Source organism: Lonchura striata, chromosome 1, assembly GCF_046129695.1.
Source record: "Lonchura striata isolate bLonStr1 chromosome 1, bLonStr1.mat, whole genome shotgun sequence".
Taxonomy (NCBI): domain Eukaryota; kingdom Metazoa; phylum Chordata; class Aves; order Passeriformes; family Estrildidae; genus Lonchura; species Lonchura striata.
The window spans coordinates 39,131,232-39,156,308 of NC_134603.1; the positions used below are offsets into that span (position 1 = coordinate 39,131,232).

A 25,077-nucleotide genomic window follows, 5' to 3' on the forward strand; every position below is an offset into this window, starting at 1 on the left:
AAGATCAAACTTCTATGAGTATTTACTGTAGGAATGTAACTTCTTTGTTGCCCAATGTATAATTTACAAAACATTACCTAAATTCAGGAAGGGTATTAGAACAGTGGCCATGAGCTGTCCAGAAATTTAACAGTGTTAAATTTTTTTTTCTCCAATATAAAGGAAAATAACATTTTATAGCAAGTCATGACTGAAGCTCTCCTGCATGAAGGGTTTGTTGGTTGAAATTATTAAAAAAACTAAAAGTACTCACAGATGTATTTCAGGCTTAACAGACTGGCAGATTCAAAGCCCTGGGGAACTTCATCAGCTCTGTGCAAGTGGGAAGTGAGGGCAAACATTTATCACAGCCTGGAAGAGTGTATTCTGATTTCAAGTTGTAATTAAAAAAAACCCCAAAAACCCCCTTTTGCTCTTCTTGGTTAGAGAGAGGAACAGCTATGAACAAAGATATTCTTCTGCTTTTGATACTTCACGTGCTCGCAGAGCTCAGCAGAGACCTTTTGAGAAATTATTCCTTTTTACCATTAAGTTAATTACACTGGAAGTAAAAATTCAAATGGGTAAATGTTGTACCTTTTATATTTTAGCTTCCACAATCTGTATACTGGATGCTGAACAAAATCTAACTACTTTCCAGAAGGTAAAAGTAAATTCACAGGCATTTCACTGTCAGAGCTTCCTTTTACAGAAGTAGCATCAGCAAGATCTCAAAATGCTTCTAAAGCACCTCCTTAAGGAGAGAAAGAAGACCAAGTAATAAGACAAAGGTATTCCTACAAGCAGCAACAAGCCAAACATAGCAAAATTTAAGTGTACAGAGTACTGTGACATACACAGTATAAATTAATCTATCCTTCATTCCGCATCATGGACTTGGATTTTTGTTTGTAGCTTGTAGTGAAAGTCTAACAGCATTATTACATTCACATGCCACTGCCACAGTAGGTTTAGAGCTCCTGTAGTATTAGCACTCTTGCCAAATTCCCCTACGACCTAATAGGAAACTTCTAAGAAATATTATTTCCTTAATAATTCCCTTTAAATACTGATGCAGAGCCAGCACAAGACTTCTTCCTTGCTGTAGCTGTAGCAAGCAGTAGCACAGTGCTGTGGCAAAGTACAGGGATCCAAACTAGCCAAAGTATCTATATAAAATACCTTCTATGAATGTGGCACTAACAGTTTAGCACTTGTCTGGTTCTGGAAAGAAAGCAAAATTAGAAAACAGCTATTTCCCAAGGGCTATTTTAGTGCACTGCAAACTCACACTGAGTCATAACAATCCATGAACACACAAACACTTTGGGCTCTTCAACTGTTTTGAAGAGTTGGATTTCATTCCTTAATGGGGCAAATAGATCCTCTTACTTGGTTATTCTATAGTTATTCTAGTTTTCTTGGATAGCACTGATGCGTGGTTCAGTGCAAAGTTTCTGCTGCCTTCAGCATCCTGCTGCACTCAAAGCAGAGAGGAAGCAGCATTAATTTATCTTAGGAATTATTATTCCTACACTCTTACCTCAAAAACAAGCTCAAAATTGAGCTTGTGGACTTAATATAAGAATATTTCAGTGAGAGCACCAAAGCCATGCCCTAGGCATTTCTCACCTGCCTCCTCTTCTACTTGGAGAACTTTACAAGGGCCACTCTTCCCCCTCCAAACTACAAGTGGGAGCAGAGAGCCCTTACCAGGAAAAGCTGCCTTATTTCTGCCCTCCCTGAAGCCTGTTTGAGGATTCCAAAGGCCTAGAAAAAAGGGGGACAGAAACCCCTCTGCTTACTGATACAAACCCCCAGGCAGAAGGTTTCTTCAAAATATCTTTGCAATTAAGAGGAATGGCAGGGAGATAAAAAGTAAAATAAAATTATGATAACCAGAGGGTAGAGTCCTACCTCCAGACACAAATACAGCCACCTCTCTCTTTGAGCTGCAACAAGCCAGAGCATTCACTAGAATTAACATGTGAACCTTCATCCTGCAAAGGTTTCTCAGAGAGCAGAGAGTGAGAGAGGTGGACTGGGGTTAACCTCTTGTGATGCACCTGACCCTCCAGTTCCACTTGATGTTCAGATGCTTTTGCTTCTCAAGCACAGACAGCAGCTCCTGTGGCTTTCAGGCTATTTTTCTCGACCCTCTGGGTGCCAAAACCAGAGCAAACACAGAAGTAGCACATGTGAGAGTTACAAAGAAATTCTGAACTCCACTTCCATGGGTTGGGCTCGAACCTTGCAAGACTGCATTTTATAAAGATCTTTCTTCATACATTCACAGCTTTTCTATGTTCACAGTTTTGTCGAAATTATTATAAAACATTTATTGATAGTAGCTATAAACAGAACAAATTTCTGTAAACAGAAATTAAAGTGGAAAATGGCTTTAAGTCATTTTTGACCAGCCAGCTGTAACAAAAGCTTAAGCAAAGCAGAAGTCAAGGAGGCTGGATTTGGAAGAATCCACATGGAGTTCAGGAGATGTCATGCCTTATTAGATCACCAAAATAAGCTGTTATTGTCTTCAGTTTGTTATTGAGAAAATTTTGTTCTATTTCAACTTTCCCTCCTGGTCCTGCTAAGGAAGCCACCTGAAAAACAAAGAATAAAAATAAACCAAACAATCTACAGGAAAAGAGACAAAACCCCAAACCTTCTAAAGCACAAACAATCAGAAAAAGAAAAAAATCTCTGCTCTGTTAATACTGGTGGAAAACGGTCCTTGGCAGTTAATGCTTCTGATCCTTTTTTTATGTCTCCTTTTACACACAGAAGCCATTTGTGGCTTGTGACTGAAACATCCTCCTCACCCAAATCACGAAAACAATAGGATTTCAGAGCCAAAGAGAAACACTCAGAACTTGACATGCTGTGCTGAGGCAAGAGATGCTAAACTCTGGTTTGCATGGTACTTGGCATTTGAGACATGTAGGTATAGCAAAAGGCAAGCTGCAAGCTGTGCTTGAAAGATATCGCATCCCAAATTTTGAGGGAAGAATAAAACCAATTTTAGTAATTAGAATTAGGGTGGAGGGGAATAACCCAAACAAAACCAAGCCCCAGACACACAGAGAAATTCATGAAAAAAGGCCACAGTTAATTGTTTTTGCTATTGCAACCAAAGAAAAAGCTGTTGTATGCACTGGAGTTGCAGGCAGTGCTGAGGGCAAGGCTGGGGCAGCGGTGCCTCTGCAGGCAGCACCGGTCCCAGCTTTGTGTTTATGATCACTGCAGTGAGAATTTCACCATTCGTGCTCTGTTGGACTGAGCCCGGTGCACACCTTTAATGCTTAATGATTACAGACAATTACAGGACTTTGCATTTTGGACTGGAGAATGCAATAATGTCCCCTCTCCTGTTCCCACTCAGGATGCTTCTGAGGGATAACAGCTTACAGGCTATCAATTCCTCATCAGGAGACTGCACAGTCAGAAGGACAAACACCAAAACTGAACATTGTCTGCTTTTTCCCCTCTACTTTGGACCCTGAGGACCTGTCCTGTGGGGGGGCTCATGCTCCACAGCCAGTTCTGCTCCATGCTGCCACTGTCCCAGGCTGCTGCAGGAAAATTATTTCTATAGTTTGCCATGCAGGGAAACTTCCCAGGCAGACGTAAAGTTATCAGGGTCTACATGCCTGCAGTAGATTTTAACTGATCTTTAAGCTGAGATTGTGTTAGCAGCTGAAACTTTGAGTTCAAGTTGTGTTATTAACACTTCTAAAGCCCCTTGAGCCTTGACTCTGTTGTGCAGGTTTAAATATAAACATGCTGTACTTCCTCTATTTTATCCTGAGTAAAAAAACAGCCTACTATCAAGAAAAAAATAACAGATTAATTTAAACTATACTTTGAACCTTTATTGACTTGTCCAGAAAACTGCCACAGTTATCTAAATCAAGCATTTACTTTTCTGTTTTGATTTTGTCCCTTTCAATTTTTTTGCTTTTTCTTCATCCTTTAACTTCTGGTGATAGGAAAAAACACTCTGTGTTCTTGTCAGAGAGGAACCTGCCACTTAAGTAAAAAACCAGAGGCTGGCTGACTTATAAATAGCACAAGAATCTAACATTGGCTAGTGATCAGGAATGTTAATTTTACAACTTATCTGTTTTTACTTGAAATCCACAAAGCATTGTGGGTTGATCCATATTTTTTCTAGGAAGATGGTAACTTTTAAGTTTTTACAAACAGCAGCTGGAATGTCCCTTCCAAAAAGCATTAAGAGGTTTTGCACTTTATAGTTGATGTCAGTTACATATGCTAAAATATTAATTGGGTTAGTCAATATAAGAATACTGAAATTAGTGTCTTGGGGTTATGCACTCCTGCTTTCTCAGCACGGTTTGTGTCACTAGCATATCTAAGTATGACTAATGCATTGATATTAAACACTAGTGTTTACTAAACATTTCTCTTAGAAGACCAAGTAAAACAAGATGCCACACTGATGGGTGGTGCCCACCAAGGGACAACTGAAAATATACATATGCTGTGTCTGCTGTCTAAGTGTTAAACACAGGATAACTATGATTAATTTCAAACAATGACTAAAGGTATTTGATAAACCCAAAGGTGAAAAAAAAAATTAAATAAACACATGGGAATAAGTTGTGCTGTGACAGATCTGGTACTGTACGCTCTTTAACCCACCTGATACACAGAGGAAAGAAACGCAAATCCTCTGTGACAATGCTTAGTTGTAAATTGCTGGAGGTTGCAAATTTAATTACATAGGAGTTGCCAAGTTTTCCTCAGCAGGGCTCAGTCAGCCCTGATAAGTGTTGTGAGGGAAGACTGCCACACACCAAGCTTCGAAAGGTCTGGCCTGGCAGAGGGACACCCTCTAAAAATAACATAAGATTGAGGAACGATGCTTTGAGAAAAACAAAGGTGCTCAGCTATTTTTAGAGATACTGGCAAACATCTCCTGTTTTTGCAGTGCACTACAACAATGAATACAGAAAGGCTTCTTAATTTCTTTTAAAAACTTGACTAGTCCAAAATATCTTTATTTTGCACTTTCTTGTGTACATACAATGATTCCCTGCTGGCAATTCTCCTTACCCTGGTTTATTCTTTAGCCCAAACCTACATTAACTTGGGTGGGCTGCTGTCCCTAGGCAGAGGTAAAGGTTGCAGCTTCAGTGAACATCTCCCTGCATCCCTCTCACCTCTCACCTTCATCCTTCAATTCAGTGACTACCACTAGAAAGAGTCCATAGCTACAGCCACAGCTGAAACATATGAAAAAAAGTAGCCAACAGGTTTGAAAAAGAGACATCAGAAAAGATGAAAAGGGAAACAAACATAGATTATTTCAGGAGCATAAAACAAACATAGATTATTTCAGTTTGCTTAAGGTGCAAACTTCCCTTACATTCTTCAAGTGTACTTCTGATCTTGAAGGTTTTCCTACTGGTCTTAGGGTTTTTTCTACATTTTTAAAATCATACTGAAACTTCCTTTAATAAAGCAACTTCCTATCAGTTCCAGCCACCAACTAACATAACTGTGGACAAAAAAATTACCATATTTTTTTCTCCCCTCCTAGAAACTTTTCTGAGGTATGAGAAACACAAGCTTTTTGACTTGATATGCAGTCACACAAGGACACTGTGAATCAATTAATTTTATAGAATACTACTAAAATGACAAATCCCCTCCCACTGCATCCAACATAAAAGCTAAGAGGAACAAAACCCAACCCACTTGAAAAAGAAGAAAATGGTATTCTTTACACTGAACATAATAAATTAAAATGCTCTCAGGCAGCATTTTATAAAATGTACAGGTATGCATGTGAATTATGACACCATCACAGTGGTGCTGCCACCCTTTAACAGGCCAGACATTTATTTATTTTTTTCTTACTTCGTGCAGGCAAATTACAATTCAGAATGCAAGCACTATGAGCTTTAGGAAGACTGACGTTCAGAGGTATCACTGTGGCTTGGTGTATGCTACGGGTAACTTCTGGCTTTCTCTTTTATCAAGGACAGAGAACACACATGAGTTTGAAGTGGGCTACTTAAAAGCTGTTGTTATTAACACAATAGTCACAGCTGAAGTGTATGCAATTACATTCACTTAGAAATTATCAGCCTGCAAAACACATCAACCAACAGTCTTTTCCCTGTCAACTCCCCTAATACACAAGTACCTTAAAAATACTACAAAACCAACCTCTGTTCATTTCCTGGCCTCTCATTCCCTGCTTTGCTCATTGTTCTATTTACTACTAAATAAAGATGACTCTGCTTGGCAAATCCTATTTGGCTACTCTCCATTTATAATCGTAGCTAAAAGAGAAAATTCAAATAAATAAATGGGTTTTACCCATCTTTACAGTCCCTTCATTGAGCAGTCATTTTTAACAACTGGACCTTCACAGACAGAAAGACAGCAAACAGTTTTCCATCCAGGCAGTATGTTGCAGACAGAACAAGGCCTCAGTGTCTCATGATTTTCTCAAAGTGATTGATGGAAATGAGGTGGGAACAAAGACAACAAAAAAAAGAAGAGTACCAGCATTATGTGTATGTTTTGTAAGACAATCAAGATCCAGAACACTGCTTAATTCTAGGCTCATGGAACCACTCTACACTAGACAAGAAACAAAAAGTAATTCCTATATTCTGGCAGTACTTGAAATATAAGCCAGGTCTGAGACACCAACATTTAGGACAGCAAAAGCTCTGACAACAGCACAGTTTGACAAAATGAGACATAACTACCACAAACAGCAGTATGCCTGTCTTCAAAAAACAGTGACATTTTAAACAATCACTAAGGCACAATCCAGTATCTGAGCTGCTAACCATGCACAAGCAGGGTAAGTAATAAACTCCCAATTCCCCATTACTCCATATCCCAAACCTGGCTAGGCTGATAAAGATGCTGATGTGGTTATCTGTCTCACAACAGACCACGCCACCAACATTTCAGGCTCACCAGTTTATTGGAGGGAGCCATCGTGCAGCCTGACAACATTCTGAGCACCAGTGAGAGACCAACAGTAACCGTGTACAATTTCTACAATGACATGAAAAGAACAGATTCCACCATTAGCAAGAAGGTCCTACAGCAACAAATTGTAGGTTCCTCCTCCTTTGCTGCAAATATTAACATGCAGAAGTATTATCTGGTACAGAAAAGAGTCTGTGAAAGAGACTGGACTACCTGGGATGACTCTATTTCCCAGAGGTGAGTACACACTTCTCATTCTGCTCAATGAGGCAGAGAGCACAACTTGATAAACACTTCATAAGCTACATTTATGAACTACATAATTACAGGCAGTAATAAACTTACTTTTTAATGTATGTGCACAAACATAATTATCATTCCTCATTACTCCTAGCTAGAAAGAATATTGTTAAAGATTAATTCAACCTAAAACCAGACCTGCATACATTACAAATTTCCTAACAGGTTTGTACATAAGGAGATTCGATGCAATTCAGGGAAATGTTTTTACATTTCTTGTAAGTGAACCAAGCACCTTGCACTGGTTCACTGCTCCCTCTCGAGGCAGAAGTACAAAAGTTCACTTCTCTGAGACCTAAACTCCATTGTAAAGGGAATTCAAAGAATCCCATTTCTCCCTACAAGATCAACTCTACAGCAACATGGCTGTGCCTGCAAAAGTAATAAGTATTGGTTTTGCAATAAAGTCATGTGGAACAAGGCTGGATAACTTGTCCACCAATAAGGCAATGAACACTGAATCCTCTGACACAGCAAGGTCAAGATCAGCTACCACCCTGCTTTCATCTCCAGCAGCAGGATCCCTATATCCCTCTTTTATGTTTGCTATCTAACAGTGATCTGATAGCTATCTTCCATAAAAATTACATATTTTCCACTACATTTGAATCACCTTAACTAATGGTTAAACAGTAATTTTATTGCAAGGTGCCTTTTAACTGCTGGGCTTTTTTTTTTTTTTTTTTTAATTATTAATTTTTATTTTGCTGAAGATTCACAGCCCTAGAAGTGTAATGGCAGTAAATCCAGAAACTTAATTCTTAAATACAGCCAATAGAGATTTTGGTAGTCAAACCCATAACAGTCTTCTGTGGACCAGAGTATTGACTAAGGTCATGGTTGGAACAGTCATGTTTGACACATCTTTGTCCACACAGGAGGAAGACACTTCCTTAAACAGTGGGCTTGATTAACGTTCTTTCCCACTCTCAGATCATCAACCTTTTGGGTTTTTTTTTTTTTTTTCTTCTTATACTGACACTATTTCTAAAGGCAAAAGGAGCTGATTTCTCTTCCTGAGTGAAGCCCATAGCCTGGAACACTGAACTGAACCCAGGACCTCAGCCATGAACTCTTAACAACTGAGCCATGTTTTTGAGCAACAGCTGTTACTCTGCAGCCACCTGTGTTAAGCCAAACCCATGGATGTAGTTAACATCATTCAGAGCCAACTGCACCAAGATGTAGAAACGTCAGGACACCTGGCCCAATCACCCAGAAGAGCTCAGCTCTTCTGAAGAAAAGGTGCAGGCCTGTGGGGACTACTCCTGCATGCTTTTGTGGAAACACAAGTGAAACGTAGATGCCTTTGGCCATTTAGAAAGCCAGTAAAAGGTGCTCATGAGCAGAGCAGAAAACTCTAAGGTCACTCTTCATCATGGGAATGAAATATTTGATAAAATGCAGTGTTAAGACATGACATTGTAATTAGAGAAACTCTACCTAAAATGAAGGTCCCTGTTCAAAGATTCATAAGCCACTTTACATTTCACCAGCCTGAAATGCAAAAAGGAATTGAATCCTCACCTGCCAAATCAACAGTGCTGTGCACAGCATGGGCTGAGAGTCTGCTAATACTCAGGCCACGTGAATTTCAGCCTATTTCTCAAGCTAGCTGTTTGCCACCAACAATTTCACAAGCCACCACATGGCTTGATGCCCTGGCTACTTTAAGTCAGATGCAGTTTTTGGAAAAGCAAGAAAAAGTCCTGGGAATTCCTGTGACATCTTGCAGGTGAGAACTGATTCCTTCTTTCCAAAAGGCTACAAGACATAATTAACATAAAAAATACACAGAGGAACCTAAACCAGACACTCAGGGGAATTGTTAGTCATGTAACTGCTTAAAAAAAAAAAACTTCTACCAAAAATCTCTAATACAAAAAACCCCACACTGGTGTCACAAATTCTCTGTTTATCACACATCACTTCAATGCAAACAGCCTACACAGAACCACACACCTGTCTGGACACCAAAAGTATCATCCTTGAGAGCAGTGACTGCAGGCTATGATTTCGTGCAACTCCTTCAAAAACTGACAGCCATGAAGTCTGGGATTCACCAACTTATCAGACAGTGACAGCTGGTTAATGTATTTTCATTGGGTTTGGATATTTTTATAATGATGTATGTACCTGGCAATTGGCTTTGAAACTTCTACATGAAACCCCATTCTGTTGCTTTAAGAAGAAACAATGTCAAAATCATGGAAATAATCTTATACTCCCATTTCTAAATATACCAAAAGTACTGCAAACACAGAAATCACATAACATAAGGGTCAAATTTAAAAACCCCAACCAAATACCCCACATTCAGCTGAACAGACTTAAAAGTCTCATAAAACATAATACTTATGTTTTATGTCAGCTGAGCATTTTATTTGTTACTAAGACCTCATACAGTAACACACCTGGTTAATATCAGCATTCCGAGGCAGAAAATACACAATATTGTTGGTGATCATCTTGGAGAGCCTGAAAATTTCAAATGTAGAAGCCAGTAAAGGAAAAGACAAGAGTGGGGAGGGAAAAGTTTCTTTATATTGATTCATTTGGAAGGTATGTCTCAATTTCAGCTATTATGCAATTAAATTGTAGTTAATCTTTTGAGTAGGTGAGTAGGATTCTCTTCTGAAATGCAGAAACTGTATTTCACCATTATTCCCCATAAAGTAGGAAAAAAACCCCAACACTCACTTTTCATGAAAATCTGACTGGACTACAGAAAAGTATTTGACAAATTTGAATGTAGTTTGTAGCTAGTTATATTTGGTTTATATTTGTTTTTTAATCTATTTTGTGGAATCTCTCACACATGTGTAAGAAGATTTTCTTAGTTATACAAATATGGCTACATTTTAACAAAAAAAGGGAACAAATTAAGATTATTCTGTGGCAAAATAAACCCCACACTTCATATATGATGAAACTATTATGTTAATACCTTCTTAGATGAATGAGTGCTCAGTATCACTGTTAATAAGCTAGTATGAAATTCTACACATTAATTAAGAGTTAATATTTTGCTTGCACTCTTCGGTGATTTCCCAAGTCATAGGCAGGTGCTATGACTGAGAACAGTTTTAGTAAGCTATTTTAAATAAGATATTCCCTTTAGGAATCAATTAAAAAGTAGAATTAATGACAAGGTCATTGTTCACACAATTAGTTATTATATATACACACACTACATGTCTATTTGATTGGTATGGGGTATTTTAATAAAATAATTCAAAGTAATTGAAACTGCTGAATTAACATTTTAAGTTGAGAGCTACCCAATTCACTAATAGATTTTTTGCTTTTAGGGAAATCTCATCAGCCTTTTTTTTTGGTAATAAAGATATTTAAATTTAGATGGTGAAGAGGACTAAACAAATGGTTTGCACCTGGAACTCCAGCTGCCAGCCATGTCATCCACTGAGCCAACTGAGCTTGCAAACCCCAAGGAAGAGAGAGAAAGAGGAAAGAGAGAAGCCCACCACACGGCGTAACTTGGAAAGGATATCCATCCGGGCAGATCATGGTTTGGATGTCGAAGATTTCGGCAGTGGCGTAGTCGGGCCCCCCCCAGGGCGGGCTGAGGAACACCACGTCGGCGCGCAGGCCGGCCGCCAGCGCCATGAAGTCCCCGCACAGGAAGTCGATGTGCTCGGCCACGCCGTACACCTCCGCGTTGTGCCGCGCCAGCCGCAGCTTCTCGGGGTCGATGTCGATGGCGATCACTGCCCGCGAGACACGGCAAACACTGGGATTAGCGGGGAGCGGCAGGTCACCGCGGTCAGACACCCACCGCTGCTGTGACAGCCCCGCACCTCGGCTCAAGGGCCGGACACGGCACTGTCTGCCTAAGAGAGGAAGTCCTTCTTGCCTCAGGTTTGGCAGGAGCCTGACAACTTCAATGGTGTCCATTAGAAACGTACTCTTCTTTGTTAAAGAGAAACATTTATCTGAGCCTGGCCACATAGCTCTGAAAATTGAGTTTAAAAAGCCACAACCAACACGGCCCAAGAGAGGTGGATGATACAAGATTGGTACATAAAAACAGAAATTAAAATTTAGCCAGGAAATACAAAAAGCCAAGTGATGTGTATAGATTGGATCATAGCCTGCCAAATTTAATGCGGTAGAAACTGCCATTTGTCTTGCTCAAACATTAGTCAGAAGAGTTAGATAAAATGGTATGAGTAACTAGCGGGAAATGTTTTTACAGGAAATACTCTCAACACTGCACTACAATTTCATTATCTGGCATTAGACTAACATTAAGTTATCATTGCTTTTCTGTACTTGGTTCTGCAGAACCTGCAGGTGATTCCATTCAGTGCTTTGAGTACTATTCACGTGGAACCTGTTTTTGAGAACACAGACTTCAAGTAAGAAATGGGAAAAGCATAACAGCTTTGACAATAGTTCACTTATACCAGGGATCTCGAGTATCTGACAGACCAGATATTATGCCACACAAAAGTAGTGTTGACTAGTACAACACAAATCCAACTCTGACTTAGAAAAACAGATTTATTGGTCCTTTTTGAAAACAGAGGTCACACTGTGAGTCTGATGAAGTGAAACAGCTGCTGTTGCTACAGAAGCACTGAAAAAAAAAATAAATCAACAGAGCACATACCCAAATAGTGTCAGGAAAAAGACTGAAGAAACAAAACTAATGCACTGTTTACAACACTTACCTCTTTTTGAGGTCAATGCAAACTGAATAGCGTTTCCTCCAACCCCACAGAAGGCATCCACTATGATGTCACAGTTGAACGACTGACTGACACGGATGGCAATATGCTCAGCTATTTTCTCAGGAGTAACAGAAAACCAGCCCTCTGCAGAGGAAGAGGAAGAAATGTATTTTCACCTCTTATTTCAAGGTCACTTAACTTAAAAACAAACAACCAAGCCCCACATAAAACTGATGGTATAGCACTAATCCCAAGAATTTTGGCTTAGTGCATTCCACCAGGAAATACCAGCTTTGAAGATGATAAACTCTACTCAGTCCAGAGATTTGCTAGGCAAACAAAGTCTCACTGAATCAAACAGATATGCCTCGATCTCAGTACATGCTTTGTTGACCTTGGTGCTGAGGATTCTAGTTTATCAAGGAGAAGTCCACGGGCACAGCTATGAAAAACTTTATACATCATTCTTATGCTCTGTAGCAAATAAAACCAGAAATATAGTCTCTTATATCCAACATTTAATTTTCTTCACCACAATGTCTAGTCTGCCAATTAATCTGCAAGTTTATGAGGGAAAGCATTAGAAATTACAAACACAAACAACAAAAAAAGTCTGGTAATCCTAACTCCACTTTTACCTACTCATTTATGACTTGAAGTGCTTTGCAAGTAAACATGGAAAAAAGCTGCTTTGCAAGTGACTGCTGCAAGTCAGAACAAAACAGAATGAAACTAGATCCATCAGCATACTTGGAAGTTTCACAAAATTATTTTATAAAATATAGAAATAGAAAAATGTCACTGAGTTTCTGAACAAGTCCTGAGAAAGTATAAATTGGGTCCAGCAAGATGATCAGCAAATATAAGGACTAATGCAGACAGGGATGTCCCAAACTAAAAGCACTCCTGAAGTCCAAGACTTCTACCTGCCTGCTGGGGGTGGGGTGCAAACACACATTCAGTAGTGCTCCTTCTTTAAGAAAATTAGTAATAAACTGCAAGAAAGACCAAACATTTGGACACATCCTCGGATATACCGACAAGTCAGCACACTTAGTACTGAACACACCTCTGTCTAGTTTAATTCCCTCATCAAACCGAGAGAAGAGCCGGTAGCGTTGTGCCCAGTACTTGACGAGCTCTGGATCAGCAGCAATCTCAGGAGGTATAGTTCTCAGTGCATTTTTATTCCTCCTTCTTCTTTTTGTCTCCTTCTTCTTCACAGTAATTTTTTCATCTACAGCTGGAAGACACTGCAAAAGTTAACAGTCACTGTTCTTGTAGGCTAGGGAATGTGATTGGTAGGTGAGTGTTAAGATTGTAAAACACTGCTAAAATGTTCTTTATTACTGTTTGCCGGATTATCAAAACTAGAGGCTTTAAATTAAAAAATAGTATCCTGTATTTCAAGGGATTAGTCACAGTCCTAAAAATTGTCACTGTTCACCCATTATTTAAGAGCCTGAATCTTCAACTGGAGACAATAAACTCTACGTAATGAGCAAACAAGTAGATCAGAGACCAGTTTAATGCCCTTTTATCAGTAATGAAGAAAAACCAATCTAGACAAGAGTTTTACAGCAGGAATCTAACATAACTGAACTACTGTAGGAAGGATTAAATTATAAGCAAAAATCTGAATAATCCTGCTTTCCTTTGTTTCATATTATATAGAAAAATTCGTAATACTATTTTTTCTAAATCCTAGAAAATAATTTTAGCAACACATGTTCCTTAGAGCTCAGCAATGCGCATTTGAACCTAAAACTTGATGGTCTGTGCAGCAACTTGAGGTTTAATCACCCTCATCCTTGCAGAGGGAGAAAAAGGTATGTATGACTTGCAGACCTGTTATACCATATTGAGGATAAACAATGACTGTTCATCTATAAAGAAATACTGTCACCATTAAAGACGAGACTTGGGATTCTAGCATTCCAGAAATAACCTAATTTCACTAGCACAGCTCTCAGTTGCTTTCAATACCCTTAGATCAAATGAGTCCTATCAAATTAACTAAGTAAGTAGTGCACAACACAGTCACTTGAGAAGGCAGTACTAAGTCCACTGCCGATTCATTTCATCAGCGTGCAGGAAACTGATTTACCTTGGCTGATGTCCTCCGTCTCTGGCTGGAGATAATCAGGAATATCCAGAGGGACAAGCTGCCGCCCATCGCCAGGATCAGGCGTCCTTGCCCCCTGCTCCTCGGAGCCACTCCCCGCAGCATCCCGCGCCTCCCCCTCAGGCTCACTCCCGGCAGGTGCTGTGCAGGCTGCACTGGAAGACGGTGGCTCCTGGATTTCAGCATCCAGCGTCGCACTCCGCGTGGCAGCAACACCCTCCTGACCCTCTGAGTCGCTGCTGCTCACGGACGATGCCTCTGCTTTACCCTGCGGGGTGGCTGTCTGGGACGTGTCTTCCTCCTCAGGTTTATTAACCTGCTTCAGGAACATTTCAACCTGCAATTGTCAAGTATCACAGATGATCAGATGATGATCTGCCATCCAGAGAACAGCTTAAAAGACTTACAGTTCAAAAGCACCTGCCACTGCAGGCACTCTCTACTGTGTGTATTTTGAAAACACTAAACTATCCAGACTCAAAACATTCAAGTAGTCCTTAACCATGCTCCCTTTTAAAAATATTTGTACCAAGTCGCCTTTGGGAACTTGATGTCAGCTACCTCCAAAAGAGAAACAAAAAAGCAACCAACCAAAAGATCAACTGATAAATACAGTAAATAATTATCATCTAATATCTAAATAGTCACACTTGCCACAGCCCAGGTGACCAAATCTACTACTTCAAAACTATCTTCTTCTAATCTGCATTCAGAGATGTACTCTGCCTCTCAGGGAAGAGTTTTTTAGCATAAACGGGTAAAATTACCTTCACACATTTGTTGCCTCACCTTCAAGATGTACCAAATGGTGCAGGTGGTAAAGGGTTCTGCTGCACAGCAGAGAGTTCGACATAAGCTCCTAACCAAGGCACAGACACCACTCCAAACTCCTCAAAGGCACATGCAGATGCTCCTTTTTACAATATTGTTGCTCTGAGTGGCTCTAGACCTGGAGCAGTTCCTTATCTGGAAGCCTGAGGAAATTCATAACTTTTTTCTCCTTCACATAATTGAAGTTACCCTCAAACTATACTGGCCTCAGGTACAAAATAAAAAATTAATCAGAAATTATAGTTATGGAGTTCAATAAAACACGTATGGGCATCACCACCACCAGAAAACAGTGCTTTGCACTTGGGTTTTGGGGAATAGCAAGCATCCCAGAAAAAGGCAAAATAACATTACAATCTGTGCCCTCAGATTCTCAGAAAGACTTAATTAAGTAAAATCTCCAGTGCACAAATGTTTACACTTCTTCACAATTTCTGAGTTTAAAAAAAAGCACATAAAGTTATAGATGAAAATAAATGCAGGTAGAGGTATAAGCAAAACCCTTTAAAAATTACTAAAAACATGGAGTTACACAAAATACATTAATCTACACAAAGATTTTCTGTTACTGCTGAAATGCCAGCATTAACAACTGGCTTCACATCCAATTTACAATCAAAGACACTTCTACAAATCTACAACACAAATCTACCTCTAAAGCTATGTGCACCCAGATGTTAGGAATAACTTTCACATAACTTGGCCATTTAAGCTCACATTCCTCTTGACAGGATCCACCAATGCCTTTCCATAGCCATCCTAATCTAAATACTCTTCACATTGGTGGGAGGTAGAGAAGATGGGGAGAAAACAATTAATTAAAAAAAAAAAAAAAAAAAGGAGCGGTGGACTGACATTTGAAAATGCCATCTACCCCGGGCGATCAATATTTTTTTTCACTTTCATAATACAACAGCTAACGTAGCAGATAAACCTACTAATTACAAGAGTGTTAACAACTAAACATACCTTCTTCAAAGTTTTGCTTTTTTTGCATGTAATTTCAGATTTCTCTGTAAAGAAGATGTGTGTGTTTTTGCTCTTCCTTGGTTTACGCATATCCAAGAATCTGGATTTGAGTTTTGCTTTTTTCTCCAAGTACTGCACACTTCGGTGGGTGAAATCTGGAATTCCACCATACCTGAAAATAGACAGATAGATACACACGTTCATAAGGGCTTAGTTGGTTAATTTCCAGTTTGGAAGCTTTAACATGAATGCTCAAGTTTACAAAACAATGATTTAGACTTAAGTATTTTTTATTGCTCCATTTAAAATAGGTCACTGTGTGTAGCTGCAAAACATCGTACCTTCATGAAAATTTAAAAATAATTATATGAAAATGTTTAACCTAATTAGTTTTAGATTTTTTTTTTTTCCTAGTAGTTGTGTAACTTTAGATTAAAACAATTTCCCAGGCCAACCTGAAGAACAGGAAATGAAAAAAAAAAAATCTTTATTAGAAGAATAAAAGATCTTTTTGGTGGCTGTCAAGAACCTCCAAAACAGTTACTTTTATCTTCTGGCAAATGCAATTAAAATATGAAACAGTTAAAAATTATGATCTCAGCCCACAGGATTCCAAACTTGAGAGGATCATTAATTGTCAGAGCCTTTAAGCTCTAATTTAAGTACCTGACCAGCCACTTAACATTCATACAACTGAAAGTACCTTGTGTGTTACTAAGGCGTAGCACATAAGGTACTTTAGGTTGTATAAATGATTTCCAGAGACTAACTCTGGAACTCAGCTTCAAAGGTTTAACAAAAAGGAAATGGAGATGAATGGTCTATTTCTGTAATAACAAGAGGGTTGACTTGCTATGAAAAGCCCCACAATTCCTTGTAAGTAATTACTTTTGTCCTGTGCCACACTTGAAACCCAACACAGAGCAGGTTTCCTCAGGATCTTCCACTGGGTTCTCCTCCATGTCCAGCTCATGGCTAAGAAAAAACACAGATGACAAAGTTACTTACTGTGAAGAAACTAATCATTTTACAGCTATACCACTAAAAATCTTGCAAATTGAAAACATTTAAATGTGGGCTTCAATTAACTTCCTCCACACACTGCTGAAACCAAACCAAGCAAGTAACACCACTCTATTCTTGTGCATGAATTTTTGGGTTGGTTTGGTTTTTTACCCAATTTGATGAGTAAAACCCCTTTTTCTGGGGTTATAATATTGCGACTATTCTAAATGACCTCTTAAATACTTAATGGCAAGTCCTACGTGATGAAGACAGTGTTTGGTCACCCTATTTCCAAATTATCTTCATCATCTATCACCTTATCTACATTACTATCTATCATGAATGCTGTGGCAACAGCAAAATACTAAAATGGAAGCACAGCTACATGATTAGCAGGTAACAATGCCACCCACTCCTTCACATTTGAGTCTGCAAATTTATTAGAGAGGAAGAGTCATCTCACCATCTTTGAGACTATATATTTTTAGAGAAGAAAGAAAAAAAATTGTGACAAAGCAGATACTGTCTATTTTATGACTGCCATAGCTCTGCGCATTTTACTGGCAGCATTCAATGCAGATTATTTACTATTCTGGTATTCTCTATACTAATTAGACCTAAATAAGCAAGCTGCCCTATGCAATTTAACAATCTTGTTTATTCAGTGGCACAAGAATAGCACCATCACCTTGCAGAGTCATCAAGGCCATACATTGTTTTCAGAAAGCACTGGAAAAGAGGAAATATCCACTGCTTGTTGTGAGGCAAAGCAATAAGCAGTGATGGAAGACTATGTGGCTTTGTACTGACATTTTAACTCATATCCTCAATCAAGGGTATAGTTAGTATAAATCAGAAGGCTCCTGGAGCTGGACTGCATGAGAAAAAAGCTCATATAAATTTCATTACTTGCCTTCTCTTGACTTTGACACATCTGTATTCAGGAGGCTCTTCATCCTCATCTTTATCCTGGTCAGGAAGCAGCAACTGCTTTTTTTCGTTTGAATTTGAGCTACATGACTCCTGCACACCTAAAAAAAAGATACATCATATTTTCTTTTTGCATAAATCAATTCCTTATCTTCCCGTCCCCAAAGCACCCCTGTAGCTACAGCTAGAGTGCCAAACACACATCTTTACTTGTCTTTGTTTGAGGGACAACACACTAACAAAACTTCCAGTATTACACTGTAGCATTAACATTCTTATGAAGAACCAACTTCAAATTATCTCATCGCTCCATGAAAAACAAAATGCCCACAAGATACAAAATTTGAAACAGTTTCTCCTAGTGTATAAAATTTGTTTTGCATCTCATTAGCTATGCAGAGATATTCACACAGATTTAGAAAGGTAAGATTTAAACAGTCCTCTCATTTCTTTTTCAAAAGGAGATATTCTTTTCACCCCTCCCATTCCAGCTCTACTGTAGCATCAAGCTGGGACCACATCTGCTTCTTCATCTCTTAGAAAGTCACTAGCAGCAGACTTAAGTCTCTGCAATATCAAGACTAAGATAAATAATTAAATATGCACTAACAGGGATCTCTCACCAGTATCTGTAGAACATCTGAAGATGTATGAAGTACATGTTCTGTTAAAACCATTTCTGGCTGAAGAACACATTCAATATACAGGTTAAAAAGAAAAATCATCCAAAGAAGCAGAGGGAAGAAAAAGGAATCGAGTTCCACAAAATACCTAATTGACTTTTTAAACATGGCATAATACAGACATGCCCTTATTTCTTACGTATAACTACCTAGAGAATTCTGAAAATCAACTTTATCTGATTTTGTATTACCTGACTGGTTAACATTTTTATTTTCACAAGATGCTCTCCTTTTTCTGCTTCCTCCATCACAGGGCTCCTTCTGGCTTCCACTGTCAGATGAACTCTGTTCTTCAGGATCTTTGTGGGCTACTGTTAGAGCAGCACTGTTCTGCTCCACTTCCTCCAAATTCAGATTTAAATTACAGATCCCAGAGATGATTTCACTGTTGGGCTCAGCAATTGAAGGGAGTGTTTCTTCACTTCTGGTGTTGAAGGGAGACAGCTGCAAGCTCAGCACTTCACTGTGCTCAGGTCCTGGGCTAACTAAGCTCATTTCCCCCAAAAAATCAGTCTCCCGTGTAATCCCATTAATTTCCACCTTGTCACCATTTGAGCTCTCAGTAGTCCATCCTTGACTTGTCCAGTACTGGAACTGTTCCAAATAATACCAGTACAGCTCACTATAATGCTGCTCCCACTCTTCCTTAGTATCTGGACTCCTCCAAGGCTCAGAGGCCGTGATGCCCTCAGACGATGAGGCCTCCTGGTGCTTTTCCAACCAACTTTGCCAAAGAAGGCCCTCTCCGTACTCGTTCCAGTACTTCTCCCACTTTTCCTTAAGTTCACTGGCTAAAGTCTCACTTGCAAGGCTTTCTGAACTTTCACAGCTCTCTTCAATTACAGCCTGAGGTTTTCTGCTCATCTCACATTGCCCTGTAGCTAGGGCCAGCTCACCAGAAATGGGCTGGGTACAACCACCACAAGCTTCGTCCTGGCATTCCTGCCCCATTTTATCCTCATGTTTTTGCTGTAACTTTTTTTTCTTCTTCTTTTTCTTTTGCATAATCTTCACGTTATTTTTCTTTCTATAATTTTCTGTTGCCTAAAAGATAATGGAAAAGATAGAAGTCCACAATATATATGCAGTCTTGTCCTCTCTCCAATCACATTTCTGTTTCTATTGCAACCCTCCCTCCCTCTCACTGCAAACCTGCTGTCAGCTTTCTCCCCAGAAAGGCTGTAGAGTTTCTGGGTCTGATACGTCCCTGTTAAATAACCTCAACTGACACTTCTGAGGAAGAGCTGTAAGAAAGTCTGTAGAAACACACATACACAAAAAAGCAGAATGATAGACAGAAGTGGGGCTGCTGAGTGGGAAATCATTAGCAGCTTAAAGATTCAGAAGGAAAGTCATCAACAAACAACACTGTAAAATCCTAAAGGGAAGTTGATCAAGTACTGAAGGGTGACAAGGTTGAGCTCAACAGCAAAACACTATCTTGCTATCATCAAGGTTTTGTTTTATGGGGGGTGTGGTGGCTGACCCTTACTTTTACCTGGTATCTGCCCAATCAGCAAACACTGCCCAGTGTCTTATTAGGATAGCAAACATAATGCTCATCCTCATAGAATGTTAAATCCTTGTTATCTTTGGATGCTGTACACAAAAAAAGAAATCACTCTGTACTCAAAAACTCTATAAATCCTGCAGCTGAATCTCTGTATGTCTTGAAGAGAGTGACCCAAAAGAGGGGAGTAATATCTTTTCCATCCCATAATAATCTCCAAGTTGGCTAACAGAAAAAAGAAATAAGGAAACAACAACCTCCTGCTCAAACAGGTGGCCCTTTCATTTGTGCAGTACAATCATTTCACTTGTTACAACAAACTCAGCTACTACAGTTACCTGGTGGAACAGAAGACAGAAACCTGTTCCTGAAAGGAACACTACTAAGGTAACTTGTTTGTTTCATCAATTACAGCTCCACTTGTTTCAGAGGGGCTTTCTGTGATGCCAAGAGCCACATGGACAAAGAACTGCGAATGTACACCCCATTAACTGCAATCTTTAGTTTTGTTACACTGATGAAAGTGTAAGGTAGACTATAAAGAAGGTAAAACTTAAGAACTGGCATTGATGTTTCATACACATCCCTCATGCTATTATACACAATCCAAAGCACAAAGTTTACTAGTAACCAAATAAGAAAATTCATTATTTTTTGATTCAACTTATTTGCATATTACTACATAGTAATAAACATTGTATATACATTTGGGGCTTAAAGTTGGATGCCTGTGTGGTCTATTTACAAGTTATCAATTAAAATCACATACAAGTTTCCTCTATTTATTTATAAATTTAACAGGGCAGAACCATGCAGTGCTGTGTCTCACTGTCAGGGAGGTCTGTATTCCATAAAGTGGACACTGAATATTGCACTGTCTTTTTGTCTGTGAAAACTTCAGGCCCCTTCTAAAGCCCAAATGCTCCCTATGGGAGGCAGAGAAGCAAAGGCTCACTCCTGCCTTTTGGAACAGCCTGGCTTTATCAGCTGCAAGAGGGATTTGAAAAACTAGCTGTTTACATTACTCTCAAAATCTAAATGGTTAAAGGAGACAGTGTGAAAATACATGCTCAGACTGGACTGTACTAGTTGTCCTGATGTGCAGCATCAGCTTTATCACAGCTGTTATAAATCTGGTTTATCTAGTTACGAGAGCAACATAGATACGGACACATAAAGAACAGCTTTGACCCTGTTTAGTCCAACTGGCAGGGGGGTTTTACAACCTGGACAGACCAAGGTGCTGTGTGCTTGTTACCAGGATGCAATGCAGGCAGCTTAAAGGCAGCTCAGATACATTTCCATGAACTGCCATCTCAGATATAACTCAGAGGAGGCATGTTCCTAGGCGTGGAAACACAATACAAACAGAACAAATAAAGCAAGTAAAGATTTACCCCAAAGTCCCTGTGGGCTGACTGCCCACCAAACTGAAGAGGCAATCCCATGCTCTTCATAAGCTCAGCTTCTGAGTCTAATTCAACTTCTTCCAGGTCCAGGGCATGATTAATATCCACCTTTAGTCTTACTTTGGGACAATGGCTCTCCTCCTCAGATGCTTGTTCTTCCCCTGTTAACAAGATATATTCATGAATATAATCTGGTTTTGACACCTCAATGCCACAGCATGGCACACAAAAGATGACAAACTGCCTCTTATGCTTTCTTTCTCATTTTAAAGTCTTCCTCATAAACAGCTCAATTTCTGCATAACCATCAGCAGGAATCAAAATGTAACTTCAGTAGCCACAGCACTGGACTGGGTCTGTCTGGAAAGGAGTTAACATTCTCTAAAGTAGTCTCTGTGGCACTGTGTTTGGGATTTGTGGCTGAAATAGTGTAGACAGCACACTGATGTTTTGGCTACTGCAAAGCAGCCATACAGCCTCCATAACCTTCTCTTTGCCCGATTCTGCCCTCCCCAGCAAGCTTGAACTTCTATCAAATTGTTAAACAAAAACATATGTATATAAAATTACAAATACTTTTGAGAAAGTAGGAGCTGTATATGGATGGAAATTATGAAATCAAAAGCTCTTGACTCAGTTGATAATACTGAAACATTCAAGGTTTTTGGTTTGGTTCTTTAGGATATATTTACTGCCAAATTATCACATAACATGAGACCTTTCCATTTTTAACCAATTATTCTCCTACAAATCATACATGTACAAAAACATAGTTTACAATCTCCTTCTTTCACTCCTCTCACATTGCCTCAATCTAGTCTGTGCTATTATTTATCAGCTTCTGTTTCTGCACAGACTTCCTCTCAAATCAAGATATTATGCTGCTGGAACTACCAACACAGCAATGATTAAAAAGGATACCAAAACAATTATGTCCAGGTAGGCAAACATGAGGAATTCAGGAAATGGAGTAAGGGAGTGGTGTTGAATTTGTTAGCATGTACACCATGATAATTCCTAGATTACAAGCATGCCAAGTGAGAGACTTACTTTTCTGGTCCTCCTCACATGATTCATATGTGCATTGTTATTCTCCACATCAGTGCTATGCACTTCTCTACTTCTCGCTCAGCAGATTAACTAGCAACAGCTAATGTCCTAGGCTGGGGTAGAGACAGAGGTGACAAACATCTAGGATCCACAGACCCTCCATTATGCAATCAATATTGAATTAAGTTGAAATTATGATTTAAGACCAGGTCAGGGATATCTGATGTAATCTGTTCCGTGTGCCAGGTGAATATTATGTTAGCTGGTAAAGTTTATCTGGACAGGAATAAGCACTGTACTTGGTTTGACACAAAGTTCTACATCAATATTATGGTAACCTGAAAGCTATGTAAATTCTAAGTTATTATTCATTTCTGTCCCCATAGCAAAATTACTGAAAAACACAGAACTAGTAACAACTTAAATAACCACACATAACTCACTTTAAGACTGCACCTCACATTGCATTGCATACCATAGTACATTGTATTAGCTTACCTGTACTGTCATTGCCATCTTTGACATAAAATCCTTTTAATCCCAGTTTATATAATTTTCGATCTCTGTAAAAATAGACAGACACAGATACAGAAAGTCATCATTGAAACAATTTTTTTTTACAGTAAAAGCAATCATTCAGTGGAAAAAAACTCCCCAGGGATGCAATAAAATGCCCACCACTGGACGTTTCAAGATGATACTTGATGAGATACTTGAACTCTTCTAGGCTCCGCTCCCATGAAAGGCTGGACCAAGGCACCTTTCCAGGTCCCGTCTCACACGGGAGCCCTGTGACTCCAGACACGCGACATAAATAAAAAGTAACATCTGGAAAAGGCAACACTTTAATAAAACCTGGCGGGAAAGCACAGAGGAGCGACGTTTAGAAAACGCGGCAGCTACGCGGTACACTCCGAAATAAAATATTCTGGTCCTCCTCTCGTTGAGGAACCGGCTGCTCCATGAGGATGGGGAGCGCGAAGGGGGCGACAGGGCGCGCCGAGCCCCAGCCCAGAGATCAGCGTTTGGGGCTCCTCTCACCCTTTTCTGCTCCCCCCACGAGTGATAAACATATCGGCGTGCTTTTGTGCCACCCCCTGCTCCGCTCGCATCCCCCGGCCGCAGCAGCGCGGCCCTGCCCGCCCGGCCCCAGCGGGACCAGGACGCGGCCGCGCCCGGCGCTACTCACTCGACGAAGGCGCGGGAGCAGAGGCACAGGATGCCGCCGGCCGCCCCCGCCCGCAGCAGCAGCTCGGCCACCAGCCTGGGGCCCGGCTCCTGCCCCATGGCCGCGGCGGCTCCGCACGCCGGGCCCGGCTCCTGCCCCATGCCCGCCGCCGCCTTCCGCCGGAACTGCGGCCGCGCCCGCCCCGCTGCGGCCGGAGCGCGGCCCGGGGCCGGGCGCGCCTCCGGCGGCGCCGCGCGGGGCTCCGGCGGGCGGCTGGGGCTCGGAGAGCGGACAAAGGAGCGCGGTGTGAAACAGCGTCGCAGCAAAAGTCTGCAGTGGAAGATGCGGCGGCCAAAATCTGGTAAAACCAGGAGTGGGAAACAGAAGTGAGCAAGGCGTTTTGGGAATAGTGACTAGAGCAGAATCAGAATCACAGAATGGTTTGGATTGGAGCGGACCTTAAAATCACTTTGTACCCACACTTCTGCCATGGGCAGGGACATTTTCTACTAAAACATGTTGTTAAAACCCCTATCCAGCCTGACCTGGAACACTTCCAGGGATAGGGTAACTTCTCTGGGAAACCCCAGTGCCTCACCACTCTCACAGTAAAGAATTAACAGGAGAGCTTAATACAGGGAGAGTGGGGAGAAGATGGGCAGAGGGAGTCAGAATGAAAACAAAGCCTGGTGAGAAAAGGGGCTTGGGAGGAGGCAGGGTGAGGCAGGAAGGTCGGAATGAGGCCCTGGAGGCAGAGGAAGGGAGGGAGGAAACCATTGGGAAACAACCACGTGTGATATGGCACAGGGATACAGATAAACAAGTTTTGCTCACAGATTTCTTTACTGCAGGGTCTTGCTTCAAGCAATAGCTCAAGATACAATCTGGGAAAACGCCATTGAGAGACCTGATGACTTGGAGGGTTGGAGGGACAGAGTTGGAGGGTCTTTAAAAATTACAGACTTGGGGATCTCTTTTTACCTGCTAACCTGCTTGATGGACAGTGAAAGACTATGAGAAAGAAATGTAGCCCTCATATCTGCTCTGCTTTCTGAAACCAGGACAGGGTTAATTTTTTGCAGTAGTGCTAAAATGGAGAATACCATTCCTAAAGCAGAACAGGCCCTCTGAAATGTGTTTGACTTTACTAGCTGGGATACTGTGTATTGTGTTACCTGCATTCAATGCATGGTAAGTGCAATTTGTCTGCTCTGCTCTCCCTGTTTGCATCAGTGTATTTTAGGCAACAAGGCTGTACAGCCTCATGAGGGTGCAAGATGTCCTCAGGATTTATAAGACATTTCATACAGAAAATATGCAAAGAGGAGCTTGGATGCAGAAGGATGTTCAGGTGACAGTAGCACAACTACAACAGCAAATTCCATCCATTTACAGAAAAAAAAAATCTCAGTTGTATCTTGGATCACCCACCATCATACA

At 40.3% G+C, this 25,077-nt stretch overlaps 1 protein-coding gene across 2 annotated transcripts; it reads right to left on the bottom strand.

Moving 5' to 3' along the window:
* Positions 1-2,217: 2,217 nt before the first annotated feature.
* Positions 2,218-23,805, bottom strand: TGS1 (trimethylguanosine synthase 1). Of its 2 annotated transcripts, XM_077783568.1 has the most exons (13): positions 23,659-23,805; positions 22,968-23,032; positions 21,408-21,580; positions 18,692-19,544; positions 17,801-17,918; positions 16,771-16,857; positions 15,883-16,054; positions 14,065-14,419; positions 13,027-13,200; positions 11,958-12,101; positions 10,773-10,991; positions 9,678-9,754; positions 2,218-2,585 (listed from the first exon to the last, which is right to left on the bottom strand). In XM_077783568.1, the coding sequence occupies exons 1-13, from the start codon at positions 23,796-23,798 to the stop codon at positions 2,469-2,471; spliced, it is 2,694 nt and encodes an 897-aa protein (XP_077639694.1). In that variant the 5' UTR covers positions 23,799-23,805; the 3' UTR covers positions 2,218-2,468. The 2 variants fall into 2 exon arrangements, with proteins under 2 accessions (XP_077639694.1, XP_077639701.1); XM_077783575.1 differs by lacking the exons at positions 22,968-23,032; positions 23,659-23,805 and adding an exon at positions 22,470-22,961.
* Between the last annotated feature and the right edge of the window lie 1,272 nt (positions 23,806-25,077).